This window comes from Camelina sativa, chromosome 2 (assembly GCF_000633955.1).
Source record: "Camelina sativa cultivar DH55 chromosome 2, Cs, whole genome shotgun sequence".
In the NCBI taxonomy this organism is placed as follows: Eukaryota; Viridiplantae; Streptophyta; class Magnoliopsida; order Brassicales; family Brassicaceae; genus Camelina; species Camelina sativa.
In genome coordinates, this window is record NC_025686.1 from 5,904,295 (window position 1) to 5,927,862 (window position 23,568).

The 23,568-nt window shown below is 32.3% G+C and overlaps 2 protein-coding genes and 1 pseudogene across 5 annotated transcripts; all 3 read left to right on the forward strand.

The window, feature by feature from the left end:
• Positions 4,365-6,088, forward strand: LOC104718382 (annotated as a pseudogene).
• LOC104718394 (psbP domain-containing protein 1, chloroplastic) lies at positions 19,708-21,748 on the forward strand. 4 transcript variants are annotated; one of them, XM_010436135.2, is made up of 4 exons: positions 19,708-19,985; positions 20,177-20,251; positions 20,430-20,858; positions 21,387-21,748. In XM_010436135.2, exons 1-4 carry the CDS (start codon positions 19,839-19,841, stop codon positions 21,600-21,602), a joined length of 867 nt encoding a protein of 288 aa, XP_010434437.1. In that variant the 5' UTR covers positions 19,708-19,838; the 3' UTR covers positions 21,603-21,748. The 4 variants fall into 4 exon arrangements, with proteins under 4 accessions (XP_010434437.1, XP_010434446.1, XP_010434462.1 ...); XM_010436144.2 differs by having other exon boundaries at positions 20,440-20,858; XM_010436160.2 differs by having other exon boundaries at positions 19,894-19,985; positions 20,191-20,251; positions 20,440-20,858.
• LOC104718416 (putative TrmH family tRNA/rRNA methyltransferase) lies at positions 21,796-23,524 on the forward strand. Its single transcript, XM_010436170.2, has 4 exons — positions 21,796-22,075; positions 22,169-22,273; positions 22,757-22,883; positions 23,062-23,524. Exons 1-4 carry the CDS (start codon positions 21,812-21,814, stop codon positions 23,286-23,288), a joined length of 723 nt encoding a protein of 240 aa, XP_010434472.1. The 5' UTR covers positions 21,796-21,811; the 3' UTR covers positions 23,289-23,524.

Here is a 23,568-nt window from a genome sequence, read left to right on the forward strand (position 1 = left end):
CATTACTTATATTTTAAAATATAAAATATTATATCTAATTTATTAAATAATTTTTTGTACTTCACATCGATACAGAGACATTATATTAAAATCTACGAAATCACAAATATTTTATTTTATTTAATATAATATATATAACTAAAAAAAAATCAAAAAATTAAATCTAGATTTCAAAACATGACCGCTTTAATACATGTTTTATTTTATTTTTAGGATTTTACTAAATTTATATAATAAAATGGATTTGAACATTGTATCATGTAGCCAAAACGGGTTGAGATCAGAGTGAAGCTAAGTAAATAAAATGTAAAAGATTATAAAATGTATAGCACGGGAAATATCTATACAATTCCATGTGCTAACTATCTAGAATGAAATATTCTTCAGTGAAGATATACTCATTATAGTTGCTTTTTTTATTGTTTTTCTTTTATTTTACAATACATTACTTATATAATATATTAAGAACTGTTTAACATTTAAATAATGAAGAGGCTTAAATCATGATATCAACCGATTTTTTTCCTTTTTTATTACAAATTATCAAAATCTTAACAAGGTATCAAAAGTATAGTGTTTCTAATTTACATAAGTTAATGTTTTTTATTTTGAATTTAATCTGTATTAATAGAATTTATACAAAAAATAGTTCAAAATACATTTATTCATAAATCATCTCAGAAAATCTCAATTTTATAATAAAGATATTTTGTCAATAGTATCAATAAAACAATTATTCATAACATTAATATTAGATTATAACATATGATATTTGAATAACTAGAAATCCAATCTTTCTTACACATAATCTTTCTCTGGTAATAAAAATAATTATCCATGGAAAACTACTAAACCTCCACTATCTAAATAGTGCAGGTTACAATTTTTTTTTAGCAAATTTTTTACAATTGATGATCTTATTTTCTAAAAGATTTCGCTCATTCACAAATTAATTCAAAATTTTAGAGGATTTGATATATATATATATATATATATATATATATAATTTAATATAATGAGATGATTAACAAATCGACAAAATTTCCAATCGTAGGATAGGTAATATATTGCCATGTCATACTATTCAAAATATATATATATATATATATATATTTACGGGTTAACTTATTTGATACTTATAAATATTCAAATTTTATGATTTTGCACTGAGATCGATGAGTTTTAGTAACAAAAATATTTTGTTATACTCCATTCTACCTCCCACTCATAATTTTCTTGCACTTTAATTTATTTTTTACGTTGACTCAATACCGCTACAAATTGTAAAGCAGATCACGAGTAAATAAGGGTTTTCTTGATTCTACCAATTCTAAAAAATTTAAGCAATTATACCCAAGACCTAATAATTGTAAATCATTAAGTTTATTGTACCTAATATACTCGAAAACGGAGTATGAAACTAAGTAAATTAAATTTATAAATTATAAAATACATAGAATAAATCAAATAAAGATAATACTATTATTTTGTAACTAATAAATCAAAATTTACATAAATATTTCCCGCACTGCATAGTGTGGGTTATCATATAGTATCTATATATAATAATAATCCGAATAAATGCCACCAAAAGTTGTGTTTTTTCAATCGTACATTTTAGATAATTTTCTTAAAAAATCTGTAGAAAATTTAGAGTGTGTGTTTTACAAAAAGTTGCGATTGTTCATTGTGTGTTTGTAAAGTTGCAACTGTTCATTGTAAAGTTGTGTTTATTCGAATTTACGTATCTTTTAAAATCTATATATATTTGTCTGTTTCAACTGTTTTCATTTTTTAACTATGACACAAAATAATATTAATTTTTAACCTCAACAGTCTTTACAGCTTCTAAATTATTTTCTAGCATTCGTTCTTTTAATAGTAAAAAAATTGTTCCAATTCTTGATTTAACAAAAGATATTTGGAATGATGAAACTAATTAACAACTTTTAGTTAATTTTAAATATAAAAATTTATTAAAAATACGTAGAATTTTTTTTCCAATAGTTAAATGGACTATATAGTGAGTTTTTGAATTTGACTTTTCAATATGGAAATAAAGATGTCTTCTATTTAATTCTAGGTATTTAATATTGTAACAAAAATAATTTGTTATACTCCATTCTACCTCCCACTCAGATAATTTTCTTGCACTTTAATTCATTTTTTACGTTGACTCAATACCGCTACAAATTGTAAAGAAGAACACGAGTAAATAAGGGTTTTCTTGATTCTACCAATTCTAAAAAATTTAAGCAATCATACCCAAAACCTAATAATGGTAAATCGTTAAGTTTATTGTACCTACTATACTCGAACCGGAGTATGAAACTAAGTAAATTAAATTTATAAATTATAAAATACATAGAATAAATCAAATAAAGATAATACTATTATTTTGTAACTAATAAATCAAAATTTACATAAACATTTCCCTGCACTGTACAGTGCGGGTTATCATCTAGTATCTATATATAATAACAATCCGAATAAATGCCACCAAAAGTTGTGTTTTTTCAATCGTACCTTTTAGATAATTTTCCTAAAAAATCTGTAGAAAATTTAGAGTGTGTGTTTTACAAAAAGTTGCGATTGTTCATTGTGTGTTTGTAAAGTTGCAACTGTTCATTGTAAAGTTGTGTTTATTCGAATTTACATATCTTTTAAAATCTATATATATTTGTCTGTTTCAACTGTTTTCACTTTTTAACTATGACACAAAATAATATAAATTTTTAATCTCAACAGTTTTTACAGCTTCTAAATTATTCTCTAGCATTCGTTCTTTTAAAAGTAAAAAATTCTTCCAATTCTTGATTTAACAAAAGTTATTTGGAATGATGAATCTAATTAAAAACTTTTAGTTAATTTTAAATACAAAAATTTATTAAAAATACCTAGAATTTTTTTCCAACAGTTAAATGGACTATATAGTGAGTTTTTGAATTTGACTATTCAATATGGTAATAAAGATGTCTTCTATTTAAAAGCAGTTAATATGGGTTATGAGGTATAATCAAGTGCAAACAGTTGCGATTTCTTTGTAGTAACTTTTCGTATAATTTTGGTTTTTATTTGTTTTTTTTAAAAGAAAATTCAAACAGTTGTATCTGTTCATTTTAGAGTTGTATCTTTTCACTACATTTTATTTATATTTTTCATCACAACTTTTCGTTCTAATAGGTGTGTGATGTGTGTCTATTTAAATATTCATGTCTTTTGAACTCTCTTTATATTTGTCTCTTCATTAGTAACTAACAAGTTCGTTGAAACAAATTTTCCATTTTATGTTGAATATAAATAATTGAATATTAATATATAATATTTAACATTATTCTATAATCTAACTAAAATTTTGGAAATAATTATAGCAATAGAGAAATTTAATACAACTTAATATAGAATTTACAGTTGTGTCTATTTATCGTAATTTTTGTTAACAAAATAGTTTAATATTTAAAAATAATAATAACAATCTAAATAAATGCGAACAACAGTTGCGACTTTTCGTAGTATTTTTTGTGAAAATACTGTTTTTATTTGTTTTTTTTCTAACTCAAACAGTTATATCTGTTCATTGTAGAGGTGTGTCTTCTCACTATATTTTATTCATATTTTTTCATCACAATTTTTCTTTCTAATAGGTGTGTCTATTTAAATAGTAATGTCTTTTGAACTTTCTATATATTTGTCTCTTCATCAATAACCAATAAATCATTGTTCGTTGAAACAAATTTTCTGTTTTATGTTGAATCTAAGTCCTAGTATACAGAGTATTAAGATTCGAAAATATATATTTTGTTATTTCTTGTGAACATTTTGGTATTTTTATAAAATCATTTCTTATTATTATTTTCATCCCTCATATATAAACTTCATATCTTCATTATATTATTACTCCATAACATTTTGCTTTTGTATTTGCTTAATTTATATGTCATATATTAAATTTTAATATAGAAATAATGGATAGTTAGTTAATAACTTAATATATAGTTTAATTGTATAAAATTGAAAAAATAAAAATAAATGTGGTATATGGTGATTTATTAAATTCAAGAGAGTCCCTTCACCAATTATATCAAGGATTGGACCTAGGAGCCCAAATAAACCTTACCCCCCCCCCCCCCCCCCCCCCCNTTTTTTTTGGCCGACTTTATTAACTCAGTTTCGGACCCAGAAGAAAACTAACGTTGTTACTCTTTTAGGGTTTTCTGGCTTGCTAACGTACGTTTTGAAGCTGAATTGTGGCGTTAATTATATCTAAGTTTTTAGTCAGATTCGTGACATTTTGTGTGATAGTCTGCGTTTGCGTTTGAAGCATGAGAAGGCATTTTAGCAAACTGTTGTCTGTATTAACGACGATGGAACAACAATGGTATATGTTGCTTTGTTTCGTTTTAAGTTTTTTTTTTCTTCTCTCGAATCCCTTTCTGTATTCGATATTATTAGTTGTAAGCTCTAACCCTAAAATTGTTGAACCCTTATTAAAACTCTCTATCTTTATACGTTTTTAAATTTTATTATTTTTACAGCGAAAGTGGTTGTGAATGTTTGAGGAATGGAGATGTTGTGAATGAAGACTGAATCAGTGAGTTGCATGAAGATTTGCTTGTGCATATAATCTCTTCTCTTCCGACAAAATATGATGTAACCACGAGTGTTTTGTCTAAGCGCTGGAGACATGTTTGGAAGACGGTGCAAAATTTCAAGTTTGATTCTAGGTATCACCGTACATTTTCGGAGGATGTTTACAGATTTTTTATGTTACATAAAGCTCCGGTTTTAGAGAGTTTGCATTTGGAAACTAGAGAGATAGATGGTGCTTTGGTGGTTGATGTTGGAATATTGGTTGGAATTGCATTTGCACATCATGTGCGTAATTTGGTTCTGGTTCTTGGCTATTACGTTGACAATGTTGGTTATTCTGTAAATATGGGAAGGTCAGTCAGATTTCCGAGTGTTTTATGCAGCTATGATAATAATACACTCGAGACCTTGGAACTCAAAAGTTCCATTTTTTTAGATTTTTCTTCTCGGGTTTGTTCAAACTTCCTTAGAGAGCTGCACCTCTACGATGTTTATTTTAGAGATGAAGAATCTGTTTGCAACCTTTTATGTAGCTGTCCTATTCTTGAAGATTTGGTAGTGCATCAAAGCTACAGACACTCTGATTGGACTTACACTATTGCGGTGCCATCATTAAAGAGACTAACCATTCAAGGGTATTATTTCTGTGGAGGAAGTACTGGAGGGTATGTGATAAATGCACCTTGTTTGAAATACTTGAACATCAAAGCGATCGATAGGCTTAAATTTTGTCTGATTGAGAAAGCGCCAGAACTGGTCGAGGCAAAAGTTAGTGACGTTTCTGATATAAAAAATGAGAATATTCTGGAATCTCTAACTTCAGCCAAACATATTTTCCTACACTTCGCACCCTCAAAGGTAATTATTAGATTTAATATTTTCTTTGCCATTGGGCTAACATTGTTTTGTGTACTAATGTTGCCTGACTTGCCTCATGGACAGATCAAGTATCCTAAAGGTAGCATTTTCCACCAGCTACTATATTTGGATCTGCATACAGATCAAAGGAAGTGGTGGAATCTACTTTCGTTCATGCTTAATGCTTCTCCTAAGTTGCAAATCCTCAAGCACACTGACGTGAGCAATTTCATTACTAGTCAGCTACCTTTTTTGTTTTTGTTATTGTTCAAAACTCCACTTTCTATACTTTGTTGATCTAATATTACATAAATTTCATTGTTCTCAGCTAGATATGTCTTCTAACAAAGGAAATCGGATCAGCCACAAATGGACTCAGCCGAAATGTGTACCAGAATGTTTGTTGTTCCATCTTGAGACAATCGTGTGGATAGGATATGAATGGCAACAAAATGATGAGAAAGAAGTGGCCACATACATCCTCAGAAACACAAGACGACTGAAGAAAGCAACTTTCTCCACAAAACCCATCGAACCCGAAAAGCTCAATAAATTGGAAAAGAGACGTAGGATGCTCGACGAGTTGGCGAGTGTGGGCAGGGCTTCAAATTCATGTCATTTTGTGTTTGAGTCCATGTAATATCTTGAAACTAATCTGGTTGAAACAAATATGAATTGATTGTTTAATTAAATGTAGTGCTTGAAAATCTGAACTTGCAAGTTTTGAAATTCCGTATAGTCTACATTGAACATGAAAGAGAGCACAAAAGTACCCAAGCTGATTCTACTCCAGTGGACACCTCGTATTAATCAGGAGGTTAGGCTATCTGCGAGAGGAGGTCATGCACATGCGTCTCCTAGTTTGAAATATTAATTATACCATATATAATGATCGATCGACAACTTATTTGATCTTCTTCTTATATATATAGGCTGTGCAAACGCCTCCAGAGACTACAAGTGGTTTAGTTCAGATAGTAGAATTGTGTCTGACACCCTATGGGATTATTCGGGCAAAGATGCCTGGAGTAGCCATTGTGAAGGTCGTGTCCTGTAGAAACGTAGACAATGGAAAGAATATTTATGTGTATCATTCAATGGTACTTTACATGGCTTTTATAGAATACAGTGGGATCTTATAATATCTAATTACAATTAATGTAATATCACAATCATATCTCAATCACAATAGTATCAATTAACCTTGACCAGATCTTTGTTAACTTGTTGCACAAGTTGCAGAGTTGAATCCGTAATACCCTCCCTCAAGTTGGAGCATGCCGCTTGCAAATGCCCAACTTGAACTTGATCATGTCCTCATCTTTACATCCTCGTTTCGGTATTCATCAAGGTGTTATACTCCACCGTTGAGTCTCTCTGTTTTTCTTGTCGTAATCTTGTTTCGTCGATGTCACAACAAAAGAGTTGTGACACAAGGATTCCTTCAAATCCTTCAAGTCGTGTTCTTGTTTGTTGGGTTTGTCGGGTTCGTCAGGTTCGCCGGGTTTGTCGGGTTCGTTGGATTCGTCGAGTTTGTCGGATTCGTCGGGTTCGCTGGGTTCGTTGGGTTCGTTGGGTTCGTCGGGTTCGTCGGTTGCTAACAGAACGTAAGATGGAAAAAACTTCTTGCTTTGCACTGTCACATATATCTTTTCATCATCGGATCTAGGCACCGTCTTCATCGTTGTCAATTGTCATCTTCATCACCGTCGTCTTTGACGATCGTCATAATCGATCCACAAGGATCAACCCGCTCTGATACCATGTAGAAACGTAGACAATGGAAAGAATATTTATGTGTATCATTCAATCGTACTTTACATGGCTTTTATAGAATACAATGGGATCTTATAATATCTAATTACAATTAATGTAATATCACGATCATATCTCAATCACAATAGTATCAATTAACCTTGACCAGATCTTTGTTAACTTGATGCACAAGTTGCGGAGTTGAATCCGTAATATGTCCACTTGTGATCCTCAAAATTATGATCTGGTAATTAATTATTCATCCTTTGTCCCCATATATAATCTATTATATATATATATATATATATATATATATATATTTAGATTCTTTATTGTTGTTGTTGTTATATTTTTATGTGTATACTGTTGTCAAAGTTTTTGCAGTTCAGATCATGTCCTATGAGATGGATGATATGAAGGCGAACACAGACTCTATATTTTCAAAGCCAAGCGATTTGATTAATATAACTTTAATAAGCTTAATGTTCCCACTGACAATCTTCATTGGTCACCTCATTCATGTATATTGCCCGGCAAATCCTCTTATTGAGCCATGTTCATCTACAACTACAAGTCACAGCGACCAAGAATGCCGCAGAACAAAGTGGCTACGTAGACAAACGAGACTAGCAACCATACTGGTGGAAAAAAAGATATATAGGCGTCGTTGGTTTTTCCGGCCATACATCTCAGGCGTAGTTTATTCTCCACTCGGGTAGATTCGAATTTATCATAGTTTCTATTTGAAATAACTAGAACCTTGAATACTAGTACAAGAACACCAAAGTATAAGTAAACTGAGCTTTATTAAGGATTCGTCAAACAACTATCTTACAAGCTTGTTTGATCAGTTTCGTACAACACCACAACATGTGGTTTGCCACTAAATCGATCGTAATCTACCCAACCTTATTCACTCACCAATGAAACTCACACTTTTCTATTCTCGAAAGTGCTAACCGAAACAAGATGTGTTTCCTTCTATTTTATAGACTTCAACAATCTTCATCACACTCTTCTTTATTCAGCAAGTCCTCCAATGCTTCATGTCCTTCAAGACCCTCTCTTTATCCAGTGAGTCATAGGAGGTTCCTCATCGTTATGTTGACTTCAGCAAGCCACTTGTTTGTAGCTTCCAACGAACACCTTTTACGCTGACACCTTTTTCGCCCATTCTCTCCATCTCCACACTCGATGTGACGCACTGTCTCCAATGTGTTGTGCAGGCAAATACCACTTGACACTTTCTCGCTTCGTCTGAGGTCCTTCAGGTACATTCCGCCACAGCTTGTAACTGTTACAGATACTCTGTTTCTTCACTATTTTCTCAAATGATAATTTCGTTTAACAAAGAAAGTCTTTATTGCTTTTCATTATCAAAATATTTGCCGCAAACTTGCGTGATATATATGACCTATGGGCAGCTTATATCATTTGACAAGGAACTGCTCAGAGAAAATACAATTATAGCTATCAATGTTCCAGAGAGAAGTGATACAAAGTTACAAACTTCCAAACTACATCATATGACAAGACACTGCACATGGCGGATAATGACAAGCATTTTTGCTAGAAAAATGAATAACCAAGAACAAATATTAGATAACCAATACAGCAAATTAAATAACACGCATCAGAAAATTTACCATCGCAGTATGTTAGCTAAGATATCAATAGCCATTGCCTGATATTCATGTCAGTATCCCTACCTTCCTTACACAACTTTTTCGGTTCCAAGTTAAAGGTGACTATAGAGCGACTCCTGAAAAAATAACATTTATGGATGTGCAAATTAGAGAAAAACAGTTAGGGACAGCATGCATATATGATTTACCTCTCCTTGATAAACCTTGAGGGTGGCATCGTTCAGCTGCCAAAATTAGAGATGCGTAAGATTTTGAAACACTTATAATCTTATTGATCTCAAATTTAAGGCGCAACAAATGCTGAAATAAAAGTGCTCAGGACACTGCTATTTATTTATGGGTCCTAATGGTAACTGCGTATTTGGTTGTGCGGGACAAATAATTTAGTAGTGCAGTACGGTTCAACTGTGGTTCATGTGAGAAAAATATATTTGCGGAAAAAGTGCGGTTAGTACAGAATAAGCGGTACAAAAGAATATTTGATTGGCAAAACAGAATAATTGCGGTTCATAATAATATCATATCTATATAATAATAACAATCCGAATAAATACGATTAACAATTGCGAAAATTATGGAAATCATACGGTTGCTTCTTACAATGGGTACCCAACTTTTAGCCTCAGCAGAGTTGGTTTCTGAATTTGTTTTTTTTTTGTGTGGGAGTCCTTTTCCATTTAAAGAAAAAAAAAAGAGAAACTGATTTACTTACTATGGTTAACCACCAAAATTACCATACGTTTTCTTTTTCATAATTCTAGGTTTCTAAGGTTTTCCCCCTTTTTTGGTCTCTTATCTAAAGCGCCACACACTCTGTCCTCTCCACTAGCCTTCTTTCCCTAGTAATTATAAAACTAATCTAATAAGCTATTGATTATTTGTTTAATATAACTAAATCATGTTTTATATGTTATTTGCTAAAATATAAATAAATTACATAACTGCATATTCAAACTCATAATCTTTTGATTTAATAATAATAAGTTAACAATGAAAAATTAGTTTTAAATAATAATGGATACTTGAATGAAAAATTAGTTTTAATTAATTGTATATGATAATATTTTGTGTTTTATGTTTAATTTTATACATATGTTTTATTATTATTAAATGGTATTATCAAGTACTAGGAAACAAACCCGCGCGTTTGCCGCGCGGGAAGTGAAGATCCATAATGTTTGGTGATAAAGTCAAACAATTTCTTTATCTTCATAAGATAACTGTTTTTAATTTTGATGAATGATTAGTTTGAAGTAATTGGTAATAGTATTTGTAAACAACGAATTGATTGAAATTATTTCTTTATCAACTATGTTTATTTTGTAACTTAAGACTACATATTTTAATCAATTTAAACCACAAAAATAATCAAAATATGTAATCTTAAAAAAAAAATTACATATTTTGATTATTTTTGTGGTTTTAATTAACTGAAAAATTAGACTTAAGTCATTAATTTTATGTTGTAAATGTTACATCTTCTGTAGACTATTTAAGTTATTTAATTAAAAAAATACAATTGAGTCTTTAAGTAAATGAAGTAATAAGTAAATATAATCAATTTATGAGCTATCACTATTATATTCTACTTCATCTAATCGTTTCTTCTTTGCTCTCATGTAACGCTTAGCTTCTACAGCCAGTTGATGGTCCATGATGCAGTGTTTAAATTCTTGTTCCTTAACTGGAAGAAATTGCACTTTTTTCCATAACTTTACGACATTTCTTATGAACATTCTGCATATTATTTAGTTATGGTATAGATTGATTGTGAGGTCAATAACACAAAAAAAAATATATATATATATATATGGAATGATATACGTACTTTATGTTCCTTTTGCAAAATAATTTTGCCGACCATCACAGAAGATATAACCACACGGCATCCATATAATACTCTGGTGCTCTTTATATGCTTTTAGACATATTCTACAAATAATGTCTTTCTCATTTGCAGAACTTTCCACATTTGCAGAAACAAATAATGTCTTTCTCATTTGCAGAACTTTCCTCATTTGCAGAACTTTCACTAAACTTAAAGGTCTTTCTTTGTAACGAGTCGATGGAATTTTCATAAGCTAGTCTACGGACGACAACGGCTAAATTAAACGATTCCTCAATAATATGTTCTTTAATAACATCCATATTATCGATGATTTCATATATGTGAAGTGATAAATTTAAAATAATATTACTCAAAATTGAGTAAGTAGGAGAAGATGTAATCTCATCAACACGTAGAATAAGATCCATAAACAATAAAGTTATATCATCGACCTCAACGCCATCATCTATCAAACATCCATAAAAATCTTCTTTGTCTTCTGATTCTTCTTCATGTATAAATTCAGGATATTGGAAAGAGAATGATCGTAGTGTCGGTACAGTTGTGAAGTTTTGGTAAATCTTTACCTCAACTATGATTGTGCCACCACAATCCTTTTCTATTGATTCTTCAATCCTGTTGAATTCACACGTTGTTACATCCATTGCTTGTTAACATAGTTATAAAGAACAAATAAGTTACCTTTAGAAGATCTGTTCTTTCTAACTTGACTTGTCATTTGGTCCTGTTTACACTTTTTCGAATTTGATTTTGTGTTGTCATAAGTATGTCTGACTTTTTCTTCAGCACTCTCTATTTCCATGATCATCTGGAATGCTTCTATATATTATCGAAATATTTGATACCCCGAAAGTAAAAGAAATTAAAATTACAACTAAAATTTCAAATAAACTTTATTTAAAAAATAATGAAAACTAACATGGATCATTTATATCCAATGGACATCCTTCATAACAAAAAAAAAGATTATTAAATTTATACCATGTTTGTTAAAAAAAATTAAATTTGTTAAATAAGACAATAATAGAACATAAATAAAATTTATACCTTGTTTGTTAAAAAAGTTTGGCAAATTCGTATCTCTATCATCTGCATGTCATCATGCCTGATTGGTTAAAAATAAAATATAAACCAGACTTGTTTAAGTACTCCAACAAAAAATGTCTTACAATATAACAATACAAGAAAGAATAAAATAAACTTTGTACGTCCGAAGGTTCAGATCTTTATAGATCATTAATGTTATACTCTTTCTGAACCATATGACAACCCGTATAATAATAATCTAACAGAGAAGAAGTTAACTTTATTCGTTATTAACCGAATGGACACTAGCAAGTTCATAAGTAGACACTAACAGGTTCATTCGTAAATATTAGTCATAGGTTTCAGTGAGTTTTATAAATCTATACAAATCTATTATTACAATGCAACACAAATAAATCTATATAAATCTATTATAACGTAACGCAAATACAAAAATACCTTGAATTGAAAATTGATGGAGGTTAATAAGTAGAACAACACCTTGAATTGAAGATTGATGCAGGTTAATTAAAAAACACTCTAATAAAACAATTCTTTAATTTTATTTATTGTCTTGTAAGTTTAAAAAATACTCAAAAAACAATAAATTCGAAACTTGTTATGTTAGTCCATAAAAGTTTATATATAATAAATAAAGAGGTTTAAAATATAGAGGTTTAAAACATAGAGGTGTAAAACAAAAAATGTGTAAAAAATAATAGGTGCGATATTTGAAAGATGGGGATACGACGAAGAAATACGATTATTGGAAAAAAGACTTGCAACTGTTGGGATCATTAATAATTCTAAACCGTTAGATGAGATAATAGAAATAATGTCATCCATTAGATTAAAGTTGAACCAAAAAGTGGGTTTGTTATTATATATAGATGGGGTGTGGATTTGTTAAAACCGTTGGATATTGTCCATCTTGAAAATTAGAGTGCGTTTTTCATTTTTTAGGTATAATTATAGTTGTTCGCACCTTGTACTATTTTTTAATGCAAGAAAACGCAAATTAATAAACAGAATCGTGAATGGTGACTTAATAATGGTTTTGTGTTTTTTGTTTGAATTCCGCACCTAAAGAAGTTACCATTCATTACCTAAATGTATATATGTAGTTAGAAAATAGCGTATTTATGTAGATGGTGAGTGTAGTCAGTCGGGGTAGCTTTTACCATCTATGCTTCCCTTAAAAAAATACTATATGAGTCCGAATGGTAACCGCAGATTTAGTATTGTGGGATATAAAAATTGATAGTGCGGTACGGTTCAACTGCGGTACGTGCGGGACAATATATTTGCGGAACAAGTGCAGTTATTCCAAAATAAGCGATATAAAATAATGTTTGGTTTGTGAAAAAAATTTTGGTGCGGATTTCATATTATTTTGTTAATAACTAGTATAATTATATATTTTCCTTTCTTATTAATAAATAAAGTTTTAATTTCTGAATTTTAAATACCAAAAATTATTTAAAATTAAAATTTGATTGGTAAAATAATATTGCGGTTCACAAATAAAAATATGAATGGTAAGTAAAAATCGATGCAGAATACCATTAATAAAAATGTTAGAAAATATATTCATAATTAGTATAGATATAAATTACTTTTTTTGTTTTATTTTAATGAAAAAACATTTTCATACAATTATGAACTTTAATGAAGATGTATAATAAATTTTGTTCAAGAGAAAAATGTTTAAAAAATGAAAGTGAGAGAAAAGACTAAAAAGAAGAGGAGACGAGAAGAAAAGAGAGTAAGAGAAAAAGTTTTTTTTTTTGGTATCAATGTGAAGTATTTATACCATTTTCGAGTTTTGACAGAAGTTACAAGGACAACAAGTAGCGGAAAAAAAACAAAAATCTACAGAATAAACAGACAATAAAACAGCAATGAAGAAACAAATTAACCCAATTAAAAACAAAAGAAGAAACACCGATTACAAGATGCCAAACTCAGAAATTTGTGTGATTTCCACAGCTCCAAGGAGCTGGAGTCCCATCCTAGTTGCCACGAGCAAACCAAATCCTAAATGAGGCCAGCCTTCAAAAGCTCCAGATAAGGCGCCTATAGCTTCTCCGCAAACTAACACAAAAACGCAATGACAACAGCGGACTAACGCACAGATCCGAAATCCTCAATCTCAGCAACTGGAAGCAGGAGAATCGATGAAGGAGAGACCGAGAGAGACACCAACAAACAGAAGCACCGTGGGGAAACTAAGGAACTGGATCAACACCAACTGAAAAGGAAGAAAGGCGAGAAGAGACCGGCTAGCTACACCAGAGTCTAGAGACGCCACAAGCCCAACCCTATAAGGAAACTGAGCTGCTCCCACACCACATCAAAGCCACCATAAACCAAGATCTAAAACCAAATCTAAAACTATCGCCGGAGAGAAAGTCGTTCCCCCCAAGACCCACGAGAGACACCGTAGAACACACAAGCCACCATCCTCAAGCAGCCACAGAACCGGCAACTCAACCCCCTTGGCGAGTATTCTCTCTCCACGCGACGGCTCACCACCAACACGAGGCTTCAGATAAAGGAGCAGATCCAAGCCACCACCACCGGAGCAAACAAACGACGCTACAAAGAAAGAAGACAAACAACAAGGAGCCCTCTCACGGTACCGGCAAGGAACGCCGGTGACCGTAGAGGCAAAATCGTGAAAGCTAGGTTTGTCGCAAGAAAGAACTATTTGGGAGAAAATTTTGGGGGCGCGTGTGTTTTCAATTTTGTGTAACGATAAAATGCTACTTGAGAGAAAACGTTTGTATCTATATATATATTTTTGAAGTATATTTTGGGTTCTACCCTTTTCTTTATACCTATTTAAAAACTTATTTACAAAGTTAATCCCTAAAAAATTTCCAAAAATAGCATTACGTCAGATTTTGTTTCCTAAATATTTTATATTCTATTTCAACTAAAAAAAACTGCAGCAATCTATATGGGAACAAAAACTATGATATATTTAACCACACGTTCTAGTGTGTTTTGACGATATTTTATCTCTAAATCTTTTGCAAACGAAAAAACAATAATTTGATTTCCATTTTTTTTTTCAAAACATGTGACCTTTGATTCTTAAATATTATAATTCAGATATATAAACTTAATAAAATTTTAAAATATTACAACTATGTAAAAAAAATTTTTAAAAAGTTTAAAATATTTTATAATATGGTTATATAGTAGATGAGTTATAAAAAGAGTTATAAAAAGGACATGTTGAAATTAATAAAATATCATTAAATTTGTGCTAACATGGGTTAAATCCTCATTTTATTATTTGTCAACACTACAAATATTAGAATATTTGACATATAAAATCATTTGAATTAACTAAGATTATGTAAAATAATTAAATCATTAGGAAAAATGTGACTTAATCACAGCATATAAATTACTTATTATGTATTTAGATCCCTTATTTTTGTTATAATAATTAAAAATTAAAATATAATCTCAAACACTAAACAAAACAAACTAAATATAACAAAAAATGATCATGAAGTATATTACGGATTTAAAAATTAATATAAACATTTAGCCCTACAAACGGCCGAAAAGTTTAGTTATTCCTCTATTTACAAAATATCTAATATTTAACAAACAAATATAATATAAAATATATATAATAATAATAATTATATACACACGCTGTACCGCAGTTTAAAATCTAGCATATAGTAAAAGAACATATGCATACATAATGATTTATAATTAAAAAATAATAATAATAATCAAATGGTTATTGTTTACTGCATTTTTTGTGTTGGACCGCATGACAAGAAGCTGAAACCAGTTAAAAAGCGGTCCATGCATTTTTTTTCTTTTTAAACACTGATTTATAAAAAGGTGTTGATTGGTAATAAGTGTGCGGTTTTCACAAACACAAAATGAAATATGCTAACTTTGTGTTTCCATTCACAACATATGAGTCAAATGATCGATAATTTAAGCCAAAATATACGTCTTTTATCAAATTATATAGAGCTTTATTTATTTTTACTTTTTTTTTTTGCTTTAGAGATACTCGTATTATGGAAATTCGCCGCAGTAACAAGATCTTGTTTAAGAATGGTAATCAAGAAATATAACATCATAATCATTGAATAGATGAAATGTTGATCCAAATTCTAATGTATACATGGAGTTAAAAAAATAGCGTACTTGTGTAGATGGTGAGTGTAATCGATCGGGGTATAGCCTTTAGCATCTAAGCTTCCTTTCTAAAAGAATACTATATGAATCAAATGATCGATAATTTAAGCCAAAACATACGTCTTTTTCCAATATCAAATTATATAGAGTTTTTTTTTTTTGGCTTTAGAGATACTCGTATTATGGAAATTCCGCAGTAACAAGATCTTGTTTAAGAATATGGTAATCAAGAAATATAATGTTGATCCAAATTCCAACATTGTTTCAAGTAGATGCTAAATTGAAATCCGATCCCCCCTAAAGAACATGTCAGAACATTCTAATCTTGAATGGAATAATACAAAAGCGCTATGATAACTCTTCTCTCTAAGCTAAGAGTCCACAAATTCAAATTAAGATACATAAATTATTTCAGATTGTAACCATGCATGCACACTGGCTAAAAGCCATAAATCAATAAGCAGATTTACATATTCACCAAAAAAAGAAAAAAATTAAAGGAAGAATCTCAAGTCTCAACGACACACCAGGAACAACCTCGTGCAATCGTGTTTAAGTTCGGCATATATACTTCTTTTCAAAAGTCAAACGGGTGGTATTATATTATTATGTGAATATGACGTATAAAACTTACAACATTTGACTTTGTCAAAAAGAAAAGAAAAGAAACAGCTTACAACATATATTAAATAACCATTTTAATTAAATAGTGTATTATTATATTTGGTTGATGAAAAATACTTATGTATGTATTTTATAAAATACATAGTTGGTGTTTTCCTTTTTCTAAATCAAAAAGGGATTCTTTACTGGGAATTTTAACGATTCTACCACATTTGAAACTCATTCTTTTCCAATGTACCACATTCGAAAACTCCTTTCAAGAAATACCACACATGTCTATCAAAATGACCATTATAGCTTCGAACTTCTTTACATTGCAGAACAATAGAAAAATGTTTATTTGTTTTTTTATTAATAAAGAAGACTTCTCTCAGGTCTTTTCAGTTTCTCCCACACCAGTGCACATCAGTCCAATTTCGATTTAAAGCTGTGAGACAGAAGCAGAACTGTACAATACAATTCACTTTCACTCTCTCTCTCTACGCTTCTGTTAGGATTAGAACCTTTCTTCTCTCTATATCTGAAGATCTCCTCATGCAAATCTGAAACTTTTCCATGGATGAAAGCAACGAATAAAACTCACCTCATCAGAATTTGGCGTCTCTCAATTTCGTGGTCCCAAATCAGCTGTAAGTACAACACACATCATTAACCCTAATCGTTTCTACCAAATTCACCTGGCTGTAACTGTAGTCGTATTTTGTCCCCATATGTTTAACCAAAATGAAAACAGTTGTCCCGTCAATGATTTGGGAACCAACACAGTCGCGGTGGAGATAGACAACCCAACTGTCGGACATACTCCCAACTTTATCTTCATTCCAGAAAGTCCCAATCCGAACGGTGTATTCTGTAATGTCTCCAATATTCTGTAAGTTTTTTTCTCTTCTCACAATTGGTTTGTGTTTGATAATTCTCGGTGGACAACTTTTAAAACTTAGGTTTTTGTCCACACAGTGAAAACAATTGTCCCATGAATGTTATGGGAACCAACTCACTCGCGGTGCAGAAATACCACCCAATAGTTATCGGACCTACCCCCAACTTTAATCTCATTCCAGAAAGTTTCAATCCTGTTGGCGTATTCTCTAATGTCCCCAATATTCTGTAAGTATTTTTCACTTCTTGCAATTGGGATCTGTTTGACCAATATCTGTGGACAAATTTTAAAAGCTTAATTTTTTTTCTATATAGTGACGATTCCAGAGGCAATTGTGGTGTTCTCGGTGATTACCCTTCCAAAGCTGGTGTTTGTGAAGTTCAAGCAGATACATCTCTAATCAACGATAAAACTGTCTCCAACAACACAAATGAAAAACAGTAGGCAGATATCCCATCTGCAGAGTGTGGACCACTTCCTCGTCGTCTCTTTGCAACAGATCGGTATCTTGTTAGAGGCCGTATAAATTCGTATTCTAAACCTGAGTATCTTCTCGACATTCTAGAAGCGCTAGATGGATCCAGTCAGTTGAAGTGGTTGAAAGAGTCTTGTTTTGGTCGGCTTTTGAAACTTCCGGTTCGCAAGAGTTCCCTATCAGGCAAGCTTGTCCACCAATTCCTTTGTCGCTGCCTTGTCACTCAGAAAAAACATGAGATGTGGTTTGTTTATAGGGGACATCCAATCTGTTTCTCTCTGCGGGAGTTTGGTATTTTAACAGGGCTTAATTGTGGTCCACTACCTTCGTCAGAAGAGGATTCATCTGCCACTGACGAAGGTCCTATATCTGATTCTGATTTCTTACACAGTCTTATTGGTCTGAACCATAGTTACACAATCCAGGAAATTATAGACATTTTGAAGGAGGACAAGAAGTTGCCAATTGCTCGTCGTATGGATAGAGACCGGAGGCTAAGATTGTGTCTTGTTGTGGTTGTGGATGGGATTCTGATATGCAATTCATCGGTTGTCAAAACTTCTAGTCAAGTTGTAAAATTGGTGGAAAATTTGGATGCTTTTGTCAAATATCCATGGGCGAGGCTGTCTTTCCTAAGGACTTTAGAGAGGGTTACACTTGGTGACGTAGTTCCTACTGCATGTGCGCTTGCTGACCAACTATCACAATCTCACACAGCAACTCACGGTTACACTTTGTCATTTCAACTACTTTTTTCCATGCAATTCCACTCCTGGCAAGAATCCTCCCTGATGCAGACGACGAGTTAACATTTACCAATCGTTCAGTGCGGCATCTCACCCAACTCAAACTCTTTCATAATTTAAACATTCTCGAAGCAGAGAATGATTTTTATGTATGTCAATATTTTTAGTCTTATAGTTTCTTGTACCATTTGATTCAATAAATGCCAAAAAGGTGTTTTTGTCCTTCCATCGCCGTTAACCAAACTCATGTTCTATCTCAAATTAAGAAACACCAATAAAATAATATAACCAAAGATTCCTTTTGCTCACACATGTCATATTATTTGCAGGTTATTATCGTTTTTTTACCTCACGCTTATGGTAGATCAGAAAAGGGTTTTTTAATTGTGGCTGGAAAGTTTCATAGCAAATGTGGTAGATTAAACAAAATTCTCGTTCTTTACTTCTTATAAGAAATTAAAATTCTCCTTGCAAAGAAAAAAAAAGAAAAGAATAAACCAAAATTTGCTGGCGCTACATTCATCCACTTTCTGACTTCTGACTCTGCTCGCTCTTACTGCTAACTTTGTCTTCTTCATGAATCACGACTACTCATAGCACGATTCAAACCCTAGTTATTGTAGTAGTAGAGATAGATATGGGAAAATAGGAAATAAGAGAGGAGACTGTTGTTGATTCTCATCTTTGTTAGCAAAAACCTTGGGTGACAGAATCATGTCAAACCAAATATCATATAACCCTCTTCGGCTCTTCCCTCCCTTGTGCCATTCATAGTTCTGGAGAGAACTCCACTGAAGAGGCACTTTCTTTCAGCTCTTGGTTCATATATATAGCAGTGGAGGGGATTATTAGTACTTTTGAATACCCAAGAAACAAACTCACTGATACATGAGTACCACTATTACCACCTGTTGCCATCAGCCCTGATGCCTAAACACACATTGCACTTGCTCTGCTCACTTCTTTTGTATCCTGATAACACCTTTTTTATTTTATTTTAAAATATAATAAATTAATTAAATAATGTATATATAGATATACTATACTGTAGTTCCAACATAATATTATCCAAAGTTAGATTTCTTGGTTGACGTGGTTCAACCAAAAATCTCAATTTCTCTCTGGATGATTTCTTGATTGATTTCTCACTTACATTCCCAAAGTTTTCAACTTTTTTTTTTTTTTTTTATTCTGAACTTCACCTTTTCTAATGGCTTCATCTGCATTTGCTTTTCCTTCTCACATAATAACCAAAGGAGCTTCAACAGATTCTTGGAAATCAACCTCTCTTTCTTCTTCTCGATCTTTGCCTACAGAGCTTTCATCACCATGTCCGAAACCCAACAACAATTCACATGTAAGCTCACTTCTCTCTGCTTCATCGATGAATTATGTAGGAACTGTGAAATTTTGTTGTTGCCCATTTGGTTAAATCTTGAATTGAAATAATGGGTTTACAAACTCTTTAAGGATTTATTGAAATTGAAAATGATGTTGTGATATTTAGACCTCTCTTTCAATTGCTAATTTCTGGAGAAAAAATGACAGCTTTTGTTCTCCAGACCCATCTCTTCCGGTCCGAGATGCCAATCTGCCAAAAAGTCGTTAACCGATGACAAACAGGTAAAAATCATAACTTTGATTAAGCCTCACTTGTTTAGTTTAGCATCATTGTCTCTTTCAGATAGCCAAATAGATGTTGTAGTTAGATTGTTTTCTCAAGAATGCTAAATCTTTAATCTAAATACATGCTTTGGTGTTTGTTTGATCAATGTTTTAATATTTGACACCGTTTCTTAAGGCTTGTGCAGTTGGGAGGAGGAAGAGCATGATGATGGGTTTACTCATGTCTGGTTTAATACTTTCAGAAGCAAATCTTTCGACAGCATTTGCTTCAACTCCAGTGTTCAGAGAATACATTGATACATTTGATGGATACTCTTTCAAGTACCCTCAAAACTGGATCCAAGTCCGAGGAGCTGGCGCTGATATATTCTTTAGAGACCCTGTTGTCCTGGATGAGAACCTCTCGGTTGAGTTTTCTTCGCCTTCTTCCTCGAAGTACACGTCCCTTGAGGACTTGGGTTCCCCTGAAGAAGCAGGAAAGATGGTAGTTAGGCAGTACTTGACTGAGTTTATGTCCACTAGGCTCGGAGTCAGGCGCCAGGCCAACATCCTGAGCACTTCTTCCAGAGTTGCAGATGATGGTAAACCCTACTATCAAATCGAGGTAAGCTAAACTGAATTACCAAATTGCATCTTAATTTTGTGAAATCAACATCTCAGGTTTTAGTTGTTTTAGATCCTAAATTGTGAGCCACAATATTATATAACGGCTTAGATTAGTTGCTAGTTGAGCTTGATTATAGGGAGAATGTTCTTGTGCCTATTGCTGAAACAAAATAAATGAAGCTTTAGGTGAATTTAGATAGAACCGGACCATGGCATTTTTCTTGTTGATTTAGAGTTGCATAAGAAACAATTCTTCTGTTGATCAATCATAATGTTGCAACATGTCTTGATCAATCATAATATTAGTTTTCTAGATCAAACATGTTTTGTTTCAACATATGTTGATAACTTTTAGGGTTTCGTAGTTGCATAAGATAGATACAATAGTTCCCTTCAGCAGTTATAGTGTTAAAAGGGTCAGTTCATTTGAAGTTGCAACATGCATTTATGCTTAGAGATATTGTATGATAAGAAACCACGTAGCTCATGAGCTACACATTAAAGTGGTTTTGATTGATTTAAACAGGTGAACATAAAGTCATACGCTAACAACAACGAGCTAGCTGTGATGCCGCAAGATAGAGTTGCTCGTTTGGAATGGAACCGGCGCTACCTAGCGGTTCTAGGAGTTGAGAACAATAGACTCTATTCATTGAGACTCCAAACACCTGAGAAAGTTTTCATAGAAGAAGAAAAAGATCTAAGAAGAGTCATGGATTCATTTAGGGTCGAGAAGATTTAGAAGAGTTCACAACCAAAAAAAAATCTTGCTGCTGGTTACTTTGATTACCAAAACAAAAATGATTTTGATTCATATATTGAGAGATCTCTCATTATGACATTGTTTTTTTTTCTAAACCAGTCAATAAATTCAACTATTCATCAATATATAAACCGGTTAACCAAAAATTGAGAAACTAGTTCCGGTTATCACTAAACCGGTTAACTAAAATGGGTACAAAAAGCCTCACCGGAGAAAAAGGAAGTAGAAGAAAGAAGACGACGATGGAGGGATTTGAGAGCTACGTGGTTGTTCACAACATAGCAAAGCGTCACAACATCGGCACACTAGCTCGTAGCGCCACTGCCTTTGGAGTTACGGAGCTGATTCTTGTCGGCCGCCGTGATTTCAACGCCTTCGGTAGTCATGGTTCAGCTTCACACATCCGATTCCGCCATTTTCACTCCCTTACCGAAGCTCGCACTTACCTCAAGGTATCAAATTAGGGAACTTTATTTATGGGTCTTATCATTACTGGATTAGGGTGTTTCAAAGTTTGAGTCTTTTTGTTTGTTTTGGATTAAAAGGAGGAGAAAGATTGCGATATATGCGGCGTTGAGATTGCTGATGGAGCTGCTGCGGTTAACGAGCATCCTTTCAAAAGAAGCACTGCGTTTCTTCTCGGTAATGAGGTAATCAAAAGATTTGATTTTTTACAAGTTTTAGTTAAGTTTGTGAACTTAGTATATGGATCCCTAGTTGTGAAGAAACAGTATGCTGGGTTACTTTGTTTGCTATGAGATTTTAATGTTTTTAGTCAGTTTCATTTGTGAACAATGAGGGAATCAAGTAGAATAATAGGAATCCTTCATTGATTTTGTATGAGAACAATACAACACAGTTTTAGTCAGTTTCATCTGTGTACAATATAATGAGGGAACAAGTAGATTTTAAAGATACTTGAATGGTTTGAAGACACAGTTTACAACACCAGAAATGGTAGTGGAGTTATCTCAGAGTTAGTAACCTTCGACGATTGTACATGTAATCTGCGAACTGCTTAGTTTGGCTTCAGTGGTTGTGGTCTCTGCCATTTAACTAAAGGAATGGTAGGTAATAAGCCTTTTAGAGTTTAACAAATTATTACTAAAGGACCAAGTTTGGGACTTTTGTAGGGATCAGGATTATCTGCCAAGGAATATGAAATATGCGACTTCTTCGTATATATTCCTCAGTATGGCTGTGGCACTGCCTCCTTGAATGTTACTGTTGCAGCTTCTATTGTTCTGCATCATTTTGGAGGTATTATGTTTTCTGTTTTTGGTACCCATTTTGTTGTGTGCTGTTTTAAGATTTGAAAAAACACTTTGATGGATACGTAGCAAAGTTACAAAGAATAGTCACTTGGTGCAACTACTTAATCATATAGACAAATGGATGATAGTGTTGGTTTTTTAAGAATAGCATTGTTCTGTTACAGTTTGGGCTGGATTTTCTGAGCGTGTTCGAGATGGAAGCAAATTTATAGTGGCTGATAGACCTGTTAGACAAGGAAAAAGGAATATCTGTGGTGGAACAGAAGAATCCATTATTGAAGAGCGGAAGTTGAAGAAAGAAAGTTTGGAAAACGGGTTTTTTGATGATAATGGAAATGGGAATGGTAGTTCATCATCCGACCTTTTGGATGGTTTGTTCCTTAACGAATAACTGTCTTTGAATATGAACTCAGTTTCTTATTTGGGTTTTAAGTCCTGGACAAGATCAGGCACGCCCCCTTGAATATATGTTATCAAGTGGAGTTAGCTCGCGCTCGTTCATTTCCTAGTTACCGAATCTTTGTTGTGCAAGTAGAGAAAGCTTCTAGAGTACTCGAAGTTGTTTACTTGATTTTGATTTGTTGGTTTGCCTTTGGTATGGATGTGTTTAAAGATGGGTTCAGTTGATATATCTCATTACTCTTACATTGTGAGCTTTGACACTTTCAGGA